The sequence below is a fragment of the Pezoporus flaviventris genome, unplaced genomic scaffold (genome assembly GCF_033815535.1).
Source record: "Pezoporus flaviventris isolate CSIRO_AGI_PZ_B2104156 unplaced genomic scaffold, CSIRO_AGI_Pfla_v1 ptg000015l, whole genome shotgun sequence".
Taxonomy (NCBI): Eukaryota; Metazoa; Chordata; class Aves; order Psittaciformes; family Psittacidae; genus Pezoporus; species Pezoporus flaviventris.
In genome coordinates this window covers 9,111,915-9,136,086 of record NW_026892563.1, presented here as the reverse complement: position 1 = coordinate 9,136,086, position 24,172 = coordinate 9,111,915, and the positions used below count along the sequence as shown (strand labels likewise).

General features: G+C 37.8%; 1 protein-coding gene across 1 annotated transcript in view; it reads left to right on the top strand.

The window, feature by feature from the left end:
* CFAP47 (cilia and flagella associated protein 47) overlaps window positions 1-24,172 on the top strand; it is a 291,486-nt gene that overhangs the window by 226,404 nt on the left and 40,910 nt on the right. The window contains exon 58 of the mRNA XM_061454415.1: window positions 1,798-1,893. Coding sequence (XP_061310399.1) covers window positions 1,798-1,893 — 96 coding nt within the window. The remainder of the gene's footprint in view (window positions 1-1,797; window positions 1,894-24,172) is intronic.

The following is a 24,172-nucleotide window of genomic DNA, read 5'->3' as shown; positions in this document are numbered from 1 at the left end:
CCATTGAGATGGCGGATTGGGGAAATTGACAGAAAGTAGCAAGTCAGGAGAGATAATGAAATGTTAGATTGATCTTGATCTTTACAAATTGTGTTTCAGACCATGTATCTCTTCTTAAGAGAATTAGAAGTGGCAACAACGAAAATAGGACATCTTGATTAAAGTGTACAAGTAATAAACATCAACATTTATAGATTCACCTAATACTTTAAAGAAGATTACAGAAGTTTTCTGTATCTTGTTTTCAAGTAACATTCTGATAGGCAGTTTCTGCCCTAGACAGTTGTGAAATTATGTTTAGAATTGCATAGTTTAGGAAATAAAATAGAAATTAATTGTGAATTGTCATATCTGGACCATTTCTGAAGCTGCCATTTGCATTTCTGAAGCTTTGTCAAACCCAAGAGCATTATTCCTCAGAAATGTTTCTTTCTGTGAATTTTGACTGATACTGTGGCACAAACAGTCCTTCATTTTTAATAATTATAGAGCAAGTAAAACTACCCACCATCTGTTAGTCTGTGATGCACAGATGAAATCTTGGACCTCTTAAAACTTGGTGTTTTCTGACTGATTTTAATAGCAGTAAATTTTCTTCCCAGGACTTAGATACACATCTGTGTCTTAAATCTGCAGCTCTTATTCACATAAGCCTTCATAGCTATACTAAGAATATTCTTGAGAGTAATGTTTATTTAACAGCAGTTCATTTTCCCCAATATGAGCCAATGATCAGAGCTGCAGAGTATGCAAACTCTCTTACAGATCATTTAAAAAGCACTTGTACTATTTTGGCTGTTTCAAGCTGAAAGTTACTGCTCTTCTGTAAATACCACTATATAATATTGTTACTAAGACTTTATGGAACAACTTAACCAATATAGATCATTGGTACTACTGAAATCTCTAGCATAAACCAGATCCCAGAGAATTTACCTGTATAAGAATTGGCCCTAACTATTAGTGGTTTGTTAATAACTGTCATGCTTTATTTCAGTTTACATGGATAATTTGATTTCATGTTTTCAATGGCCAAATGTATTTTGATGTTTCTGGAAACATGTGTAATTGTTTTTTAGAGGATATTCACTTCAAAGTTTAGAGGGAAATGGTCGAATAAAAGATTAAAGCTACAGTAGTGATTAGAAATTGGATAAGGGAGGTAAATTGGTTTCTCTCTTAAATCCAGTGTTATCTGGGTTATCAAAACTGTTGCTTTTGGTAAGGTTATATGCACAGTCATATTGAAATAACTGGCTTATAGTCTTGATTGTTAAAACTCACCTTATTTCTCAGATAAGACTGCATGCATTGTAGCTTGGCCATGTCTTTTTCCATACAAAGATTTCCAAAGTAGGAATGTGCATTGCAAAATCCTTTCAGACTGCTTTCTCTGACTTTTTTATGTAACAGAACTAAATTATTAAAGGCAAATCTGCTACTAACAATCTTTTTCTCTTAGCCAAAATGCACTGGTCATAAGTATCATTGCATATATTTAAGTCAGTGTTAGAACAAAGCATAACCTAGTGTTTTTCATTTTATGAAATGAAATTATTTTTCAGAGATTAGTTAGCTAGTTCTGTGAAAATTATATTTAGCTGACTATGTAGATGGACACAATGAAAAGATAAATAACAGATATTTTAAACTTTGGAGATAGAAAGTCCCATTTGCTCCCATTTGAGAATGTGTTTGTTAAAATGTCTGTCTAGGAAGCTGTTTTATTAGGGAAATTGTTCAACTGGGTTTTGACTTCAAAATGTATTTCGCTGACTCTATTTTTTTTTTTTTTAGATCAAGAGCAGTCCAGTTGTCATCTTAGTTCATCTGCCCTATCCAAGTCCGCCAGTAAGGAATCTGCTTTCCATCTTCTGTTTAAACAACCACAGAGTATGTAATTTCTTGAGTTCTATTTTGAAGTTTTCACATGGTATTATTTTTTATGGTCCTGAAATCTAGAGTGTGTGATATTCAGTGTTTTGATGATTGCAACTCATCAGCTGAATCTGGCTGCTTGTGGAAACAAGAATAGCCCCATGTCAGTGATGTTTTTTTTTGTTTTACTTAAAATAAAGAATAAAGTAAATAATAGTTAGAGATACATGCAGTAAAATTAAAGGGTGAAAGAGCCCATATAGTGATTCAGTCTTGATGGATTCCTAGGAGTCTTTGAATTGAGATTAAATCCAAATATATATAGTTGTATTTTAAGACTGTCAAGATCACACCACTATAAAGAATCTTACAAAATACTAGGTAGAAAAGCATTAAATGTTTAGTAACATAAAATTCTTAATTATATATAAATCGGGAATCTTCTTAAAAGTATTTCATGTTAATACAGATATTAGAATAAGCTGTATCATTTTCCTTGAAGAAATAGTATCTGCCTCAAATGAAAGACCTGAATTAGGAAAATGAGGGTTGTTTGTTTTCAATTTCATTCAAAAATTTGCCATTCACTGTGATTTTCCTGAAGATGTACTTGCCAAAACTTTATTTGAAGAATGTTGCAGACCTTGCTGTTCCCAGCAAGGAACTGTTGCTGCTTTCTCTTCTTGAAGTTTACTATGCCTGAATGATGTTTTTGGGTGATATGGAAAGAAGAATTTAGGAGAAAAAGATGATGTAAGAATTGCTCTGAATTTCTACTATTTTCTTTATGTACATTTTACACGGCCATATATAAAAATTGTAACTGTTGTCATAATTTTTTTTTTTTTGAATCACGTTAAAAAAATCTATTTTACGGATAGACTCTGTAGTTCTTTTTCCTCACACATGACAGTAGATGAAGTGTGGATTAATGCAGGTGTTGCTGCTTTATCACTATTACCTGTAATGAACAAAGAATTCTTTGAAAATGTGTTGGAACCAAATATTCTTCTTAGGAGACTCACTGGAATATAATTGCTAGATCATTTTATAAGCAACATTTATGCTGGTGGAGAAAGTGTGATTGCTGCTATTTAATGACTCTTTTTTTTTCATCACTGACTCTAAAAAAAGGAAGAAATTCTGAAATAGTGAGGCTGAGAATCTTGGAATAATTTTTTCTTCATACTTTTACAAAAAAGCCAAAATACTATCCATGCTCTGACATTGTTACTCACAGTAGACTATCCTTTTTTTCCTGCCTTGGCTTCAAAGTAGCCATATAAGTCTTCTGACCGGCTGATATTGTCTTCCAGTAGCACAGATTGCATTACTACCAGTCCTAATCTGAAGCTGTGATCTCATTTTGCGTTCAACCTCCAGTCATTGCATTTTATGGATTGTTTGATGTTTCAGGTAGTCAATAGCCTGTCTGTTGTGAGCGACTTGGTGTAGCATCAAGCAACAACAGTACACTGGGCAGTTAGCTGAACCTAGTCTTTTAGGTATCTCTCTTCATATTTCATCATGAGTTCTATATTTAGAAAATTTGTATTTTATAGCTGTTATGTCACCTTTTGTGTGTTCATCTCTTTTCCATTTTTACTTAGATATCTAAGCTTAGCTGTTTAATTTTGCCTTCTAACTTTGTTTTAATGTCAAATACATGTATTAACTCTCCAAAGCACTTAGGAAGAAAAGATAAAATATATTCCATAAATGTATATGCTATTAGGAGACATTTTCCAAAAAGCTGCCTGCAGTGTTAAACCACTTCGATGGCAATCAAATTTGATATATAAAAATTCTGTGTTTGCACTTTGGAAGCATGTTGCTATTATAGTTTCGTATTTTATTTAACAATGTTTGAGAAAGCATTTTAGCTTTCTTCTGATGTCATGTACAGTCCATGATGATTACAGTTAACTTGGCTTTTAAACTAATTTCATCTAAGAAATGGCATAAATTTTGTTCAGGTACTCAGGCCCTAAAACGTTAGATTTTAAGACTTCGTTCTTCATTTCTATGTTTATTTGCATCTGATTTTTTTCTTTCAGCAATTCTGTATGCACAATCTGTTTTTTTCTTTTGATTACTTTCCAGGACTGAAAACCGATGAAACTAAAATGCTTGATCATCCTGGTTGTCTTCCTAGCAAGACTTTGTCTCTCTTTTTTTTTTTTTTTAGTAGATTTTTTTTATATCTTTTTGTTTCCGTAGTTTCTTACTGAGTCTCTGAGGTGCTACTACCATTCTGTCTATGTTTTTACCATTCTTATCTTGCAAAACTTAGGTATTTTCTCAGACCTTACCAATTTTCTCCGTTTTTCCAAAGTTGTGGTGCTGTGCTGCACCTAATTAGGCTTTGCATCAGAGGCAGGCAAACTGCTACTCTAAAGATTACATATGTTTTTGACAAAATTATTGTTTATGTTCACCATGAAAAAGCAGCCTTCTTGACCCTGTGTATGCAAGAAAGAATTAGTTTCCTTCTTGGCCATCTTTGGCCTATATGCATGATTCTTGCCTTGTTTAAACCTTTAGCTAGTATTTTTCCTTTTCCTGTTATCTCTGAAATGCCATCAAGGCACTCCAAAGTTTGTACAGATGCAGATTTGCTTTGTGAAATTTCCAGCAAAACGGTAGCTTGGGATCCCTTTCTACTCCATGTACATGGCAGTTTCCTGATCACTGAATCACCCTGTCTTGCCTTTCTTAACCAAGTGAAACCGTTATAAATGAGCCCTGTTGTAATGTTTTAACTGACAGAGAAGCTTTTTTAAAGAGGTTGTCCATACTGGGACATGACATAGCAACATGAGTGATGCAGTCTAAGCGATATACTTTCCAGAGAGATATGCTAACAAAGTCAATGCATTCCAGCTGTTGGCATTCCTGAGTGTAGGTTTTTCCCACTGTCAGCGTGGGAAACCTTGCAGCCACAGCTCCAAGGGAACCCCTCTGAAGCCACAGCACATTTGACACATTCCTCACATGGAATCCGTAGGGACATTTTTGCGTCATGTTTTAAGGCACTCCTGCAAATTGACTTTATGAATGATTAGTTGGGGAATCTGTGCTCAAAAATATTCTGACAGACAGTAGGAATTTTACTGTTAATGAGTTATATGATTTTCAGCACTTAAAAAGGTGTGCTTGGTATATCGGTACATCAAAATATGAAATATTCTATTGCAGTGAACAATAAAACTTGAAAATTTTCTCTGTACTTTTCTGGAATTTCTTCAGGTCATTACGTATATTTATAGGTCCTGTTATAGGCATTTTTTTTTACCTTTAAATTTTATTTTCTTTGCAAATTATATGGTGCAGATATATCCTTACGTGTTTTTGCAACTCCAGGCAACTGTTTTAGTGAAATAACTAAAGAAGTGAAAGGCAGCACTGTAAGAACATGCAGAAATTCTCTATTACTGTTCTTTTAAAAAAGCAGTCTCTTGAATTGAAGTAGAACACTACATTCCCTTGAATATATAGGGAAATGATTTATCTACTTCAGCACCCTCTCCTGATGTTGCAAAAAAAGGAAAAAAGGTATTCAGGATACAAATAAATTAAGGGAAGACATCAGATACCCATCTTTTGCATAGTCTCATGCAAATCCACATAAGACTTCCCATGTGGATTTATCATGGGAAACAGATTTTCAAACCATAATTGCCTCCCAGATTTAAGCTAGGCCATGCAGTAAGTTTCGTCAGAATCTCATGATTTGTTACTGAACATCCAGAGTGTAGCTCTTCAGAGCGTTTAAACTATGAAAATCAGCCTTAGGGGAGGCTGTTATTTTGCATTATCTTAGTCTATTTTTCTATTTAAAAATATCTGCTGTGTTTTATAACTTGATATGAAATTATCTCTTTCAATTTCAATAGAGTTAGAAAATGAAAAGGTGATTAATTGTAACATAGAATAGTGTATTGCTGCTAATCTATTTGATAACAGGTCTGGATGGACAAGATGAAGCCAGAATGTGTCCTTGAACAAGACCGAACTACTTCCTTCTTCCCCTTTTCTTTTTGTTTTTGCTTCTAGGCTTCACCTTTTTAGGTGGTAAACCCAGTAAATACTCCAGAGACACAGATTTGTTTCATTCTATAAATTAATCGATCCATCTATGTCTGGCTCTAAATTGGCTATAATAATTTTCTGCACTAATCTTCGTTTTTAGACACACACGCACCATAGGAAAATTACCAGCAGTATTAAACAGTTGTTTCTCAAGCAGCAGAACTAAAGAAGCTTGATTTTCTAGACTCCTATCTTCCATTTCTCCTGTCCTCTGCTCTTTGAATAATCAAAGCATACCTCTGTCTGTTATTAATTCATCTGTGCAAGACCCTTCTATATCCATGCTCCACCCCAAATATATCCTAAAGACTAAGTTTATCCCCTTCCCTAAACTCACTAGTAATTTTGCATCTGAAAAGTACAACTGTTGAGACTGCTATGGATTTTCTTTATTTGTGTTTCCATGGTGACTTTCCATGTCTAGCCAGCTGTTGCTTTGCACAAAGCACTGAAGGAGTGTTAATCTGTGTCTGACTTTGCAGAAAGTGGACAGAAGAAGAAACAAACATCCCCTACAAACACACCCTACTGTATTGATATTAATAACAAAATGTATGGGGAGATGGAACAGTTACATAGATCTTTTTAATAAAGAAGAGGCTGAAAACAGTTATAGAGTTCTTGAAAAAATTACCTTAACAGATTATATTTTTAAATGAGGAGGTATGTATAGGAAAGAAAATGAATCTTTTATTTCAGAACTTCTGGACTTGGAAGATCATGATAAAATTTGATGTTTTTCACCAGATGGATTGAGGGGTTGAGGGGAAGAAGAGCTAGCTCGTTTGAACTTTAATGACTTTTTTGTTTCAGTTACTATATTCTGTCCAGGAAAGAAATACCAGTTTAAACTTATCTTATTAAGTAATTGTCTGGGGCACAGATTTTATTTTAAAGCACAAATTCTAGAAGGCAGTATTAAAACAGCTTTCAACCTTGAAGTTTTATGCCTTAAGAGTACTTGGTAATTATACTATTGAATTAATGTTCATATTTTTTTCTGCACTGAGATTTTCCTAGATATTTTTTGCAAAATGTTTTCATTGATTTTCCCCCCCCCCCCCCCTTTTTGTCAATGGAGAATGGGTCTCAAATATAAGAAACAAGATAAGGCAAAGTCTAATTTTTTACATAGCATGCATTCGGTGGCAACAATTTTTACCCAAGGCGGTAATAGAATTCTTTTCTGTTTTCAGCTAGCATTTTGCCTTTTCCTGTTACCTCTGAAGTGCCATCAAGGCACTCCAAAGCTTGTACAGATGCAGATTTGCTTTGTGAAATTTCCAGCAAAACGGAAGGCCTGGAACTCCTTTCTACTCCATGTACATGGCAGTTTCCTGATCAATGAACCACCCTGGCTTGCCTTTCTTAACCAAGTGAAATCACTATAAATAATCACTGTTGTAATGTTTTAGCTGACAGAGAAGCTTTTTTAAAGAGGTTGTCCATACTGGGACATGACATAGCAACATGAGTGATGCAGTCTAACAAAACAGAATTCTAACAGTTAGACCAGTCTAACAGTAACAGAACTCTTCTGTTACTGCTGTGGGTAAAAATTGTTAATACTGAATGCATAGTATGTAAAGAATTTGCCTTAGCTTTTTTGTAATATGGCTCAATATATTGGCTTACACATTAAAACCAGTGAAGATTTTTCTTAACTGACCTGCAGGTGCATTGTGTACTTGTGCTTCATATTTCCCAAGGGTTGAGCTTTTCATGTACCTATTTAAGTGTGATGATCCCTGCTCTGACTCTTATTTTCTCATCCAAACATCAAATGTTCTTAGACATTTAGGCTCAAGTGCCAGAGTGAGGAGTTACTGGGCACAGGGATTTAGAAGGCAATTGTAAAACTTTTTTTGCAAAGCCTTGGTACTCTTGGTGCTATACTGGGGGTCTGTGCACAACAGGGATGTACCTGTAATTTCTTCTGGAATTCACTGTAATGTAGCAGAGATCCCGGTTTGTTACACAGGAGCATCTCTTTTTTGCCTTGTAATCGCACAAGTCAAACTTATAGAATTAAATCATTCCATCATTATCCTGCCAAACACCCTTGCATTTACACATTTCCCTTCAATAGAAACATATTTCTGTTGCTTTCTGAAAATGTTCTTACACTACAAACTCAGATGGAATGATGTGAAATCTCAATCTGAATTGCAGTCATCAAGGAATAGAAAGGAAATTTGATTTGTTTGGTTGTATTTCTCTTTTTTTGTGTGAGTTTAGTCACTAAGTCCTCAGAGGTAGTTATTTGAATTGGGTAGGGAAGCTGTCAGTGTGCTGGGCATGCATAAATATATTTTCTACTTTCTTGGTAGAGTTAGTGTTGCCTGGGCTTTAGTTTAGCAATATACAAGATAGATAGTTCCAGAATTGTTGCCAGTAGCAGAAAAAAATCTTCCTGAATAAGGAGGTTTAACATTTAAGAGTGTCTGTGATGTAGCAAAGGCTTAAAGTATGCTTAAAATGTGAACCTCAGACTGAAAGGTAAGAATCCACTGGACTTTGGGACCACAAAAGATTCTCTTTACCCTTCTGCTGGAGCCAGATTTGAGGCAGGGGCTTCTTCTGCCCACCCAGCAGCCAGGCTGAGTAGCTATTTCTGCAGACAGACTAGCAGACACGCACACACAGAGTGCAAACACAGCCAACCGCAGAGATTGACACAGAGATCAGTGCTTTTACCAGCACACCCATAAGCACAATCAGTACTCATGTAAATATGAACAGCATGAGCAGCCTGGTGAGGGTGGTGCTATTTGACTGTTTAGGACTGAACTGTGATGAAGGTACATGCACACACCTTCAATCTATTGATGCACTAACACCCTTTCACTCAACTTTTAAATATCAGTGTAGACTTTAAAGTTTGTCCAGTGTGCGTCTGGCTTCGAGCTCCTTATGTGGTCACTGGTTCAGATCTTGGGTCTTTCTAGATGCTCTAGATGCTCTAGATGCTTTCTGCTCCTACTTGTTGGCTAGTCCAGCTCAAAGTTCACTGTCAGAACATACAGATACATTCACTCAGCTCATAAATGCATGCATGTCTGCTTTTCTCTTGAATATTAACATAGATTTAAGGTTGTCCTGTGTGCGTGCTCAGTCTGTAGTCCCTTTACCAGGTTTCTGGTCCTGACCATGGGTCATTCCAGATGCTGCCCTCCTGCTACTTGGCTGGTCTGACTTGATACTAGGTAGCAGCTGACACCCAACACCCGTGAAAAACACTGTTCTCTCCAGTGGCTTGTCTCAGTCCCTTGAGTAGCTGGCACTCAGGTGTCATCCTACTTGCTGCCAGTCCAGTTTGAACTTTGTTAGAGTGGCCAACTCACATAGAGGCTCAGGATATGGAATGAACTTACACAGAAGATAGACATAGGATTTGATAAAAGTATAGAGGAGTAATCAGTTCTGAGGCATTGTCAGTATTACTGGCTAGCACCTGCTTACATGACTGGAATAATTTATCCTCTTTTACCTTTATTCTCCTATGTTTGTAACTCCCTCATCCACTTTGGTCTTTCTCTTTTTCCTCCTGTGTTTTCTCCCCCATAATAAGTTTTGTATACACTAAAGTAGTGTGTTTGATTCTGTGGTAGGGTATGTGATTAATTGAAATAATAGCTGCTAAAGAGTCAGTCAAATTATTCATTATAGCAGAAGATGCATTTAGTTTATTCAGTTCCGACGGATGGATGAAGTTCTTGATTCAGAAGAACATTTGAGTATGTTTAATTTCAGGTATGCAAGACAATCCCTAAATAACAAAGGATTTAAATTTAACCATCTGCTTTATTTGCACTGAAATTATGGGAAATGTAAATGTTTATGTTAGGCATGTATTCTAATTGCTGTAGTATGAATTAAGATAGGATTATTTTTATCCTTAATTATTTTGATAAATACCTTGGTATGCCAATATCTCTATGTTCACCTCAAAATTACTTATTTCTTGTTCAGAAGGTAAAACCTGGATCAATAATACTGTAGCTGCAGTTCTTGAAACATGGGGTCTTTAAAACTGTTCTCTGTAGGAAAGGAATAATTTAATTAACATGAACATAATATCCCTCATACTCTGCTGCTTTATTTCTCTTCCCTAGATATTTTGTCATGCTATTACTAAGATTAACAAATTATTCAAAATATTTTTATGGAGGAGATAATAAATTATTCACATTCTCATTAAGAATTGATATCTTTCAGTTACAAAGGAGGAATTGGATTCCCTGATTTACTTTTCTGTCACAAAAACTAAATGATTAGGCAGGGCCTATTTCAGTTTGATAAAGTCACTGGGATTATACCTGCTTGAGTGTACTTGCAAAAATATTCATATCACTAGTAACTCTTTCCTCTTCTTAAGAGTCAGTAAAACTTGATTTGTCTTTCTCTTCTACCTTTTATGGTGCGTACAGGACCATATTTTCATCTTTCACAATATTTATGCTGAAACCCTTCCTGTTTACATGAAGACGAGGCTGATACCTTCAATCACCAGCATCTGTAATGATCTCACATTTTACAATAATATTTAGGTTTAAGCAATATTTTTTTCTTTAAATACATCATGGATTACAAAAACCTACCTGAGACCCAAACCACCCAGGAAAAAAGGACTGTGGGCACTGCTCCTGTGTTTGCTGTGTGTAAAGGGAGGACGTGCTTTAACTGTAAATTAGTCTTTGTTTTAATGTAATGCTTATCCTACTCATAAGTCATAGTATATAAGCATACAGAGAGGAGTTTGATATTAAGTATAGGACATAATTTGGGTATTCGGGTAATGCAGAACAAAGATTTATGTTACAAATAGATAAAATCATAAGTTTAAATCATAACCTTTACTGTTACAAGGAATAATATCTCACAACCACTGAAGCATGCAATACAAAATTCTTCATTGAACATCAGGGTTTATGTTAACAACACACATAAGATGCTTTATTGCATTCATAGCTGGTCTAGTATCATCTGCTCAGTGGAGGGAAATCAAACTTTTTTCTTTGCACAGTAATATTTTTTGAGATGACAACAGGTTTACAGGCTCGCGAAAACAAAGCTGGAAGAGTATTTGACTTTCTGGGACTCAGCTTGCTATTACATTAATTTTGCCATGCAGTGGTTTAAGCCTAAGGATTTGACACTTCTGTTATTACTGTTAATATGCTATGTAAGGTAAAACATGTATTTGCAAGAATAGATATATCCTTTGTAATTTAAGTAGGTAATGAAAGTGCACCGATACTAAAGTACTTCCCACCCTTGCATGTTGGTAAGGCACTTGATAATTTTATTTTCACAAATCTCCACTCTACTTGAGGGAAGGTATTTAACACTGTATTCATTTTAACCCAGAGAGACAGAGGCATAGGTGTACTGAAGTTTCTCCGTACTAAAAGAAAAGTTAGAGTCTTGAAAAGTAAGCAAATACTTTTTTCTCACAATTATATGTTGAAGCATTTGGAAAACAATTTTCATAGACTAAAACCAGGGAATTAGAATGCAAACTATTGCATACAGCCATCAAGGAGTCCATTAAACTCCCTTAAAAATGAAATAAATTTCTTCATCATATAGATATTAAGATAAAAGAAAGGTTAATAGCCCATAAAAATTGATGTCTTTTAATTACACATAGCACTGACTTTTTCACAATGGAGACCAGTAATTTAAGCTAATTCTGGAGGTCTGCTGCCATATTTATTACACCTGCTACATACAACCAGCAGAAACCACAAGCTGAATTGTAGGCAGTCCTGTCAGAAGCTGTTACAGTTCTTTTTTTTCTAGCCAATTTATATGGTTTTATCTTTTCTATTAAATAGGAACATAAGAATTTGATTGTTGAAAAGAACTGTTATTCAGACCTGTATGAATAACACATTAAGATTTCAACATGCACAAACAAGCAATTCAGTTTTATCACACACAATAGTGCAAGACCACAATACACAATATAGTAGCATGTCACTACCTATTGAGGAACCTTTGCTTTCCAGCTTGCTCTACATCTTTTCAAGTGCAAAATCACCAACTGTATCCTATTAGTCTTTTCTTCTTATTGATTCTTCCTTTTTCCAAATAAAAATGAATTTTTCTGTTATTTTTGTTTCTTGGATCCACAGATTTACCTAATTTTCCCAGCTGAATTAAGTGGAAATGCTTTTTTCCCCCCTACTTTTTGGTACCTCTCCCTATTGATAAGAGGAATACAGAGTTTTTTTCAAACTTCTTGAAGCCTATTTAATTATAGCGTTCCTTATTTGATATGCAAGGTTACTTAGCCTGTTTTGCCTTCTACAAGTGTTGTTTGTCCTTGCAATACAAGCATATTCAGATGATTGAAGATGAGAATGATAGACTCAGTGATCCCAGATTATTTAGCTGAACAAAGAGAACTTTGGTGGTGATTTGGTTTTTCTACCTCCCTAAAATCAGAATATTGGTAATGAAGAGTTTTCACTTTAACAGGAAAATCAGGGACTGAAGCCAGGTCAGTGTTATTCAGTAGCCAAATACAAAATGAAATATATTTCTAACAAGGAGCTTAATAAATTATGAGAACAATTCTCAAAGAAAGGTGAACTAATCATAACTGGAAAATATTATATCAAGCAAACAGGGTTATTTTCTAATTAAATTCTCTTTTTCAAGAAGAGTTGTTCACACTGAGCCTTGAGTTTTTCAAATGAGTTCTAAGAAATCCTGTTTATTAATGTCAAATTAAATGATTGCAATGACTGAAATGTTTTGCAGTGAAGAAATGAAAAAAAAGAAAGCTCTGCAGAGTTCTGGATAAGTAAACATTCTTTAAACATGCTTGTATTGGTTCAATAAAAAATGGCAAACAATACTTTGAAGTTTCTCAATTGGCATTTTCAGAATTTCCATTATATTATTTTGCTTATTCTTTTACTAATGATGGATTAAAACTAGGGCAAGAAATCAAGTACCATCAATTTCAGCTACAGGTTGGGCAGAGAAGAGATTCAGAGCAGCCCTGCGGAGAAGGACTCCAGGGTGTTGGTTGATGAGAAAATGAACGTGAGCTGGCTTCAGTGTGCGCTCACAGCCCAGAAAGCCAACTGTATCCTGGGCTGCATCAAAAGGAGCAGGACCAGCAGGTCGAAGGAGGTGATCCTGCCCCTCTACTCTGCTCTTGTGAGACCTCACCTGGAGTATTGTGTGCAGTTCTGGTGTCCTCAACATAAAAAGGACATGGAACTGTTGGAACAAGTCCAGAGGAGGGCCACAAGGATGATCAGGGGACTGGAGCACCTCCCGTATGAAGACAGGCTGAGAAAGTTGGGGCTGTTCAGCCTGGAGAAGAGAAGGCTGCATGGAGACCTCACAGCAGCCTTCCAGTATTTGAAGGAGGCCTATAGGGATGCTGGGGAGGGACTCTTCATTAGGGACAGTAGTGACAGGACAAGGGGTAATGGGTTAAAACTTGAATACGGCAAGTTTAGATTGGGTATAAGGAAGAAGTTCTTTATTCTAAGGATGGTGAGGCACTGGAATGGGTTGCCCAAGCATGTGAATACTTCATCCCTGGTAGTGTTCAAGGCCAGGCTGGACAGAACCTTGGGTGACATGGTTTAGTGGGAGGTGTCCCTGCCCATGGCAGGGGGGTTGCAACTAGATGATTTTAAGGTCCTTTCCAACCCTAACTATTCTATCATTCTGTGATTAGATACAGACCACGCAAGCTTTCTTTTCTTTATGCATAACCACTGCACTCTGTTGGCTGTAATAAATCACCATTTTCTTTTAACTTTTGTGGTGATTAGTCTTTACACAAAAGGAAGATATCTAATAATGAAATTAAATTTGGAGATCCAATGTGTTCCCTTAGGTTTTAAGAAGAATGAACTAATAAGTTTTTGAACCCTTTTCTAACCTTTACTCCAACTTAGTGCTGCCATATATCAGAAAATAAACCTTTTCATTTTTTTCTTTAAGTTGATACTAAATGACAGTTTGAGGAGATCTGTTTACTGTCATCTTTATGCACAAGGATGTTTTGCTCTACCTTTTCTTCAGTTGACACCTATGACAAGCAGCTATTGGGAAGTTGAACATTTGTTCAACTTTTGACTGCAAATCACTTATGCTTTGAGATTCTTTAGAGACTGTCCTCAAACATATGGAAAATGAAAATGCCTTAGATTTGAAGGCTGGCTGCTTCTTGTTTTGACAGGTTTAAAACTTGTACTTTAAGTATAAAAAAGAATCAGCAATGATGTGTTTGCTTTCTTCCTGAATGAAAGCAAATCAGCATGTCTCTTACTAAGAACTATAACTGAGCAGCCACTACAAAAATAAGTGTCCTGGGTTCAGCAGTAGCAGTCATGTTTCTCCTCCTTGGTAGCTGGTGCAGTGCAGTGTTTTGACTTTCGGCTCGGGAACAGAGCTGATAGAGATGTTTTGGTTTGGCCAAGGACTGTGAGCCTCATGCTCTGCCAGGGAGGAGGGGAAGCTGGGAGGAAGCAGAGACAGGACACCTGACCCAAACTGACCAAAGAGCTATTCCATACCACAGCACGTCATGCCCAGGACGTAACTGGGAGTTAGCCGGAAGGGCTGGGAGACTGCAGGGCTGGAGGAGGTATCGGTCGGAGCTTGGTTGGGCTTGGGGGGCGAGTTATCGGTTCGCTGGTGGTGAGGTGTTGTATTCTCTTCCCTTGTTATTTCCTTTATCATTATTATCATTGGTGGTAGCAGTAGTGATTTGTGTTATACCTTGGTTACTAAACTGTTCTTATCTCAACCCGTGGGAGTTGCATTCTTTTCGATTCTCCTCTCTGTCCCTCCGAGAGCAGGGGGAGGGCAAGAAAGGGGGGGGGGGAAGTGAGCGAATGAGTTACCTGACTGGGTTTAAACCACGACAGTTCTTTTTGGCGCCCAACGTGGGGCACGAAGGGTTGAGATAACGACAGATCTGACTGGATTAATAGTCACTCGTCGCAATGCTGATTTATTGGCTCTCAGAGCTGTTCTTGTTGATCTCACAGCTTCAGAATGTTGTAACTTACGTAGAGCCGGTATTTGCTGTGTTGGTGTTTATCAAGTGTGGGGCCTGGGCTAAGGTTCTTGTCTCACTGTGCTTTATGGCAATGGCTTGTAATACGGGCGGGCTCCAGCTGCAGGGCGGGACGGACGTGGCCGTGGACTTGTACCTGGCCGTCCGGCTGCTCTTCACCGTCCTGGCCCTCACCCTACTCTCCATCTTCGTGAGGCTGCGGGGAGCCGAGGGGGAGCGGCCTCGGGAGCCGGCGGCAGCCGAAGCGGCCCGGGAGAGCGGCCCCGGGGACCAAGCGGCGGCGGGAGCGGGGCCTGAGGCCGCGAGGGGACGGCTGCGGGTGGAGGAGGTCGGGGCGGTCGAGGAGCGGAAGGAGGCGGCTGCCGAACAGCGGGAGAAGGCGGCGGAGGAGCCGAGCCCCGCGGCCGAGCCGAGCCCGGTGGCCGAGCCCAGCCCCGCGGAGGAGCCGAGCCCCGCGGCCGAGCCGAGCCCCGCGACGGCCGAGAGCATTCCCCGGCAGCCGCCCGCCGAGCCCCAGGAGGATGCAGGAGACCACGCAGCACTTCCCAGCAAGGCAGAGGAGGAAGAGCTGGACTCAGGAAGAGAGAAGCCGGTGGTGGGAGAGCCGGCAAGCACAGCAGCTACATCAGCCCCAGTGACAAGCACAGCAGCATCGTTTGAGAGTTCTGAAGGTTTTGAATGGCCTTTGGGTATCCTTGGGACCTGCCTGCTGATTGTGATGGGGATCAGCATGTTGGCACACACACAGGCTGTGTTCTACCCACAACCATTTTATCTGATCTCAAAAGTTAAGCAGAGTCAGGTTTGGGTCTTTTCTGGGATTAGACGACGATATAGGGAGACCAAGAGATTTTCCCCAAGGCTGGACAGTCATGAGTGGCAGGGTGTGTGGGACAGTATGGGCAAGTATCTAGTCCACTGGGCCCCTCCAGTGCTTTGGAAGCATTGGAGATGGAAGGCAGCTGTATGGAGTCCCCAGCAACAAGCTGCAGAAACTGCTGAAGGGAACAGTGAATTATTTTGAGCCTGGTGGGCCCATGGCACTTCAGGCCATCAGAGCAGAGATGCAACATAGAGATGGACTCATGATCGAGGGGTGGACTTAGCAATGGACACTATTGCCCAGGTTATTCACAAGTGTGAACACTGCACACAATCTCTCCTGCTCTGGAAGACTGTTACAAGAGATAAAGCCTGACATCATGGACCAGATGGACACAGCAGTTTATAGGGACTGGTCCATGCACTAAGATAAGAGTGCACCGAGATAAGAGTGATGGTATATTGAAAATGTGGGATCTGAGCATGACATGAATGGTATGGAATAAGGGGTGGATAATGTCCTGGGTTCAGCAGTAGCAGTCATGTTTCTCCTCCTTGGTAGCTGGTGCAGTGCAGTGTTTTGACTTTCGGCTCGGGAACAGAGCTGATAACAATGATGTTTTGGTTTGGCCAAGGACTTTGTGAGCCTCATGCTCTGCCAGGGAGGAGGGGAAGCTGGGAGGAAGCAGAGACAGGACACCTGACCCAAACTGACCAAAGAGCTATTCCATACCACAGCACGTCATGCCCAGGACGTAACTGGGAGTTAGCCGGAAGGGCTGGGAGACTGCAGGGCTGGAGGAGGTATCGATCGGAGCTTGGTTGGGCTTGGGGGGCGAGTTATCGGTTCGCTGGTGCTGAGGTGTTGTATTCTCTTCCCTTGTTATTTCCTTTATCATTATTATCATTGGTGGTAGCAGTAGTGATTTGTGTTATACCTTGGTTACTAAACTGCTCTTATCTCAACCCGTGGGAGTTGCATTCTTTTCGATTCTCCTCTCTGTCCCTCCGAGAGCAGGGGGAGGGCAAGAAAGGGGGGGGGGAAAGTGAGCGAATGAGTTACCTGACTGGGTTTAAACCACGACAATAAGTAAAAGCTAAATTGTAGAATTTTGTTATATTTCACATGAAAATGTTGCTGTTGGTAGTCATCTTACCACCTGATTTATGGATTACTTATGATTCCCATTTCTGGCTTCATACAGGTGTACAGGGTCTGCAGCAACCAATTCTATTCAGAAACACTGCAGCTCACATTTAATATTGAGTCATCCAAAGCCTGTCTTCCATGTCAGTATGATTCAGAGTGATCCTGACACTATCGAGTAATTTGGGTCCTTGATCCCTTCCAGAATATCTTATAGTGGCTTCTTCTCTCTCTCTGTCTTCACTGGGTACTTAATTGATTTTTTTCTTTTTTAATCTCATACTATAGCAAGACTCTTCAGTCCAGTTAATTTCCTACATGTCTGCTTCTAAGCGTTTTGTCCTTTTCTTATGCCCAAACATATCCCTTGATATTCCTTTCTGAATTTGAGAGGCCACCAACTCATATATTTATTGGATTTTTTTGAATACTGACTACGTTTTGCTCTAAATTAGCACTCCTGAGTAGGTTATAACCTTTTTCACACAACAGGAAGCAATGCACAATCCTCAACCAAGAAGTGCTAATTGTCTTTATGTCTTTATGCTATATTTCAGTGACCCCTCAGGAAACCAGGAGAATCATAATAAATATCATATTAGCCACAGGAATTTAGGGAGTAAAATATTATGAGACTTCAATGAAGTCTTAATAAAATTTAAATATGATCTGTATCTATACCTGAGTACAACAAGTGAGTATCTATGTGCCCAATGTATCCCAGATCTTTGCAGTAGGGTTTAAATATTTCTGAACATATAGCTAAACTGTTGTGTCCTTACATGGTATAATGACTGAGGAGCAGAGGTGTACATAAGTACCATGTGAGACAATACTGACAATAAAAGATGATATGTGTAGACATGAGGATATTCAGAGTTTGAAAAATGAATTATTTTGTAGTTTGAGACCTATGGACCTAAAACAAGTACAGTATGTGCGGGTTCTGTCAGAAAGCATTATTGTTAAAAAAAGAACAAGTCTGTGATTGCAGTTACATCAGGGATCACTCCCAAAACTACAATAGAATCCATCAGCAGTGACATCCAGGCCATTATTTGACTTAATTTCCTACTCTGGACTACGGAAGTAATCAAAAGGACTTGATAATAAATTTAAAAGAAATGAAGGTTATATTTTTCTGAGGGCTTTTATTTTCCTATAGAATAGAAATATTATCATTATTGTCATTTATAAATTGAGTCCTGAAACTTTGTTTTCAGAGTGGGTTTGGTTTTTTTTTCGCTTGCGTTATGCAAAATAAACATCTTGAACTCATATCTAGCACTAGGAAGATATGACTGCTTGGTTTAAGTACCAAGCTTTCTACTGCTGCTGCTCTTAATGCATCATAGCTATTTCTGTGGAAAGCCTTTGACACTTCTAAAACCAAATAAGCAAACAGAATTGATTTCAGGCTCGTATTACTTTATATGTGTAGCATATAAAACACAATATAACAAAGGTTTTGAAATGTTTATTTTGCTGTTTGAGCAAAAGAAACTACTCAAAATTGTGAAACAAAACTTCTACTGAGAGAGGTAACTTGAGGCAATAGAGGTCTCAAGCCTTGATGATATTCTTCAAAGATAACAGCTCCTAGCCAAACCCAAAACACTTCAGTTACATGGCAGCAATATTCTGGCTAACTTCTGAATATTTACCTGTGGGGACAAGGACAAAGAAAAGTGATCTGCAAAGCTGTGAGTAGGAGAAAAAAATCAGTTAAGGGGACAACTCTTAAGACAGTTCATGTAAAGAATGAACCCGCAGCTCTAAAAACATTTGTTCTGTCTAAGGATTTTGAGTGAAATGCAAGTAAATCTAGAATTGTCTTTTGTATTTTATTTGCTTTCTGCTTTTGTAGGTAAGAGTTTGACCATATGTTTTCATTTAAGTCTGATTTCCTTTATTTTCAGTTTGAGTAATAGCTGTAGCTAATTCCAAGAGAATGTTTGAATCCAGAGATGATTTGCTGACAAATTTCAGGGTTTCACATTGAGGCTCACATTGCCACATATTTGATTTTAGGATGTTGCACACAATTCTTCTTACCAACTTTGGCTGTTTTCTTCAGTACTAAGAAACTAAAAATATAGAGTGAAGCTTAATTCTACCTTACTACAGAAACCTTTAAACTTAAAAAATTGAAGAGTGTAAACATGAAGACTATAAAAGTGTATAACTTGGGAAATATATGTATATGTGACTCACAGCAAAGAATAATAGCTAAAGTGGCTGTTTCAAAAGTTTATGAACTATGTCAAGGAAACAACTTTGGAAAAGGCAAAAGTGCTGAATAATCTTTCTATCCCATTCACTTAAAAAAGAGACAGTATGAGACACACACACTCATATATATATGTATATATATGTATGTATATATGTATATGTTTCCAGTTGCTGTCAGCTGTATGAAGTGTGATATTTCTCCTGGAAACAAGCAGTACAATTTTTGGTTGTATATAAAAAGTAGGAGGATGTAACAACACCAGTGTCATTACTGATTTCACAAGACTTTGCAGATTTTGATTTAAATCTGCCACAGCTTCAGAACTTTACTGTGCTTTCAGAGATTGGACTAGGCGATACGTATATCCAGAAAAAGTTTAAAATGAAAGTAAAAGTACATCTGTCAAAAATAATCAGATATTTGACATATGTCAAAAAATTCAATTATGTCTGAACTGAAGCAATTACAGTTTCCTTTCAGCCATGGACTCAAGACATTTTTGTGTGTGTTTGAGTCTAGAAAAAGATTAAGAAAAGGGGAAGCTGTCATAGTCTTAACTTATTTGCTAGTACTTTATCCTAGGGTAACATGAACTTTCTTCAAGAGAGAAAGGATAAAGTTTGGTGGGTTTTTTTATGGCTGGGTACTAAAAAGAAAGTCACACTTGTTTACAAAGCGTATGACATTTCTTGTATGTTTCTTGCATTTTTATGATTTTTTTTGTGGTTATTTTCAATTTTTTTTTTTTTTTAAGATTTTAGGGAGGTTATTAAGTGCTAGTAGACTAGTTATATACAGAATGCATTTAATTCAATGTAGTAGAGGGGGATAGATTTTGAATGGCCCATAGTTTACCTGTTAGCACAGTAGGGCAGAAAATCTGAGATCCTGTTTCTAAAAAATATCAGTATCTAACTCTCCACTCACCTCAGCAATCCCTTTTCATCCACACTGTTTCTGGTCTTTCTTCTATATCATTATTTGGGAACTAATCTGTCTTGTGAATATCAGAATTATATTTAAATGTGCTAAAAAATAAAATTAGAATTTAGTTAAGTAAGAACCAATTGACCTAATGTAACTGAGTTTTACTTGTCTATTTCTTAGTGTGTCACAAATAGAATCATTCAGAGAAAAGGTGTACTGGAACATCTCTAAAAATGCTGATATAGAAGAGATTTTGCATTGTTTTCCTTCAGTTTTACAGTATGTCTCCTGCTTTCTCTGACTTTGGATCTAGGGCATTACTGTGCTGCAGACCTTTATATTTTGGATGCCTGGATCTCACAAAATTTTATCAACATAAAGTTGTTATCAGGGAAATGAGAATGATTGATAAACAGTTTTCATATGTATAAAATTGTCAAAGGAAAACAGGATACATCTACTCTATCAGATTATTGGAGGGAAAAAATAGATTTGGAAGGAAAAACAAGAGGAACTGTCAGTCCACCACAAAGTTTTAGAAAAAGTGTTGGACCATAGAGTAATTAGAAAACTTTTGTTACTTTCATGCCTGATTATTCTTCCTTACTCCCTACTCTTATCTATTTGGCATTCCTTCTGCCAGATGTCTTTCATATAATGCAGGGTGGCCTCCTCCACTGCTTCTGCTTTCATGTCAAAATAATGTTTTTGATTTTGGCTGCAACTGCACAATAGGCTAATAGGGGATAATTTTATAACTGGAAAGGAAACTTTATGCTTGGCTTTTTAGACATGCTTCATTTAAAAAGAAAGTAAATTGCATTAAATGAAACAACATGCTTAGTTACTGAGCCTTGTTTTCAGTCAATTTATTTTAACCTAAATAGCAAACATTTAATTTGTATCCATTTTTTGTACCAGAAAGAAATTCCTCTAAATGAAATCTCTTAATGAAATAAGCCAAAAGACTCTGCCAGAGTCTTTTTGTATACAAAATTGTATTAATGCAAGATTTATAAAATGGCAAACAAACCTTATAAACATGTTGCATCTAATGCATTTTATTGTGTTCTTACGACAGTGATGATGTAAAACCTTTCAGCTGAAGACTCAAATATTCATTCCTTTATTTGTGCCATTATTTTTTAAAGCAACTGCTCAAGTTTTAACCAGTCATTTGTAGAATTGTCTATTAACATCTGAGCTGCATATTCATGAATTAATTTTTTCAACTAAGGAACTCAGCAACTCAGGAGCAGACCTTATTGATGTATATAATAAATACCTGAAGGGAGGGTACAAAAAGGATAGGGTCAGGTTCTTTTCAGTGGTGCCCAGTGACAGGAAAAACAGAAACTTCCATCTGAGCATAACAGAAACTTTTTTACTGTGAAGGTGACTGAGCACTGGAACAGTGAGACATTACATACAGAGAGGTGGTGGAGTCTCCATCCTTGCAGATATTCAGAAGCCTTCTTGGATATGGTCTTTGGCAACCAGCTGTAGGTGACCATGCTTGAGCAGGGGAATTGTACCATGTCTGCCTGAGGCCCCTTCCAGTTTCAACCATTTTGTCATTTCGTGAAGCCTTCAGAAGTAGGGGAGAGGACAACTGTAACTTTTCATAGAAGAAACCATAATTCAGGAAGCAGACTCCTAGAAATACAATCATTGTGGGCCATCTGTGAAAGGAATCTCTCTTGCATCCTACTGACCTAATAAACTATACTGAGAAAAGAAAAATGGTAATGTAAGCATTAAAAATCAGGATGAGATGTATTTAACCTTTAGCATTTTGCAGTCTTATTGTATTAGCTTTTGCTTACTTTATTGTATATAACTTGAAGTAACTTGAACTGCATTACATTCCATGCTGGTGCTGGACATTTGGCCATGTTGACCCATCTGCAGGACCTTGTACTTTGTTGAACTTCATACAGTTCTACTGGCCCACTTTTCCAGCCTTTCCAAGTGTCTGTAATTTGGCTTTCACTTCTGTCCACCTCAGTGGTTCAGTATCATCAGCAAACTTGGTGAGGACCTCTTTCTTGTCAGCATTATATGTAGTTAGCTTCCCTGACCCATTTAGCAATGGGACTTTCTTCCTTGTGCTTTTGCTTACTACACACATATCTGAAAAATTTTTCCTTACTGTTTTGATATTTTTGTCTATTTCAGTTCTATCTAAGCCTTTGCCTTCCTGACTGAATTTCTGCATAGGCTCCCGTAGTCCTTGATGGATATCTGTCCACCTTTCCATAGCTGGTATGCTGCTTTCCTTGCCTTTAAGTGCACCGAAAAGCTAATTGTTAAGCTGGGGTGATCTCTTGTTCTGCCGCCTTCTTTTCCCTTTGTAGGAGGTGCACTGTTCTTCATTTCACCTGCAATTCACTCTGATGAACTGACTGCATCTAGCTTAGCAAACAAGAATGTATTTTATATGTGTTCTTAAAATCAGAAACAAGACAAGAGTGATCTATCCTGATCACAGAATTGCAGAATCACAGAACCATTAAAGTGGTAAGGAACCTCTAGAGATCACCTTGTGCACCCAACCCCTCCCTTCCTCAAGCAGGGTCATCTCAAGCAGGTTGGCCAGGACCATGTCCTGTCAATATTTCCACAGATGGAGGCTGTTGGCTGTTGTGTGATGGGTGTCAGTTGAGAAAATTTTATTCATATTTACCCATTGACTCTGCCTAATTATAATACTGATGTAGCAAAACTAATGCAGACTTCTACATTCTCACAGTTTATTAATTAGAACCCATAACAAAGGAAGATGCAAACAAAAATGAATCTACCCTTAATAACAGCTGAGGCAAATGCTGTCTAATTTATTGTTAAACTCTTGGAATTTTGCACTGAACCACTTTTGGAAGAGCTGCTATAAAAAATCTTAGTCTTCATTTGTGACCCATTCTTTTATCTCTGCTAGCAGGTGAAAATAAATGAAGAAAACCTAGACCTAACTTTTATTATGTATTTCAGATACTTAGTGGAGTGCTGGCAATATCCCACTCTTTACTGCCGGATATCAGGCCCGTTTTCTGCATGAGTTCATTGAGAAATAATTATCAATCCTTCTCCAGCAGCAGCTGCTGCTGTCTGTGAATATTCTGGAGGTTGTCCTTTCCAGATTCTAAGGATAATGGTAGAAACCAGACCTGATTATGTTAGGTTGATGTTTATATGGCCAGTGCTAATTTTAGCAGGGCTGCCTGTGGTTTTTACTGGAGTGACTCTACACTAATAATTTTAATGGAGAAACTATCCAGTCAAAAAACACCCAAACAAACAAAAGTGACAAGTCTTAAATGATTCTCCATCAGACTTCAAGAAGACATAGTGGCCTCTGCCTCATCTGTTTTTTCAATTAGAGGAATCTGAACTGAGTGCCATTCTTCTGAGTACAATCAATGGAAGGCAATCTGAGACGCTACAAAATGAAGAGCAATACATCAAGGAGATAGTCCTTTCAACATCTAGAAAATCTGCCATCAAAGCACCTTACTAATATGAAAAATACATGGCTTTAAGATAAGGTTAGATGAGAGGATGATGATTCTTTTCAAAGGTATTGCAAGATACTTTGCTCATTGCCATTACAATTTTATCACTGTGGCACTGCCTGTGATGCTTGCTTTTAAACATTTCCCAAAGCTACTGCAAAGGCAACAACTGCATTTTTACCCATCTGTATTCCTTCCAAATACCATCCCAACGATGGGGATCCTCTGCTTCATTACTTTAATTAATTTTAGCTCTCACAGTTCTATGCTTTCTAGGGCTGACAGAGAAATTACACAGAACTTGACCACAGTGCAGTGCCCTACAGAAGTGAAGCAGGGAATCTGAAATACACTCATTTTGATTTAATTACCTAATGCACTTCTGATTTTGAGACTCAAGTGTGGAAGGATGCAGTGCCCAAGAAATCTTTTAATCAGCCTTTGGAGAGGCTTGAGGCAAGGCTTAAAAACAGGTTACCTAAAAAAGAAATGAGGGAGGAGAT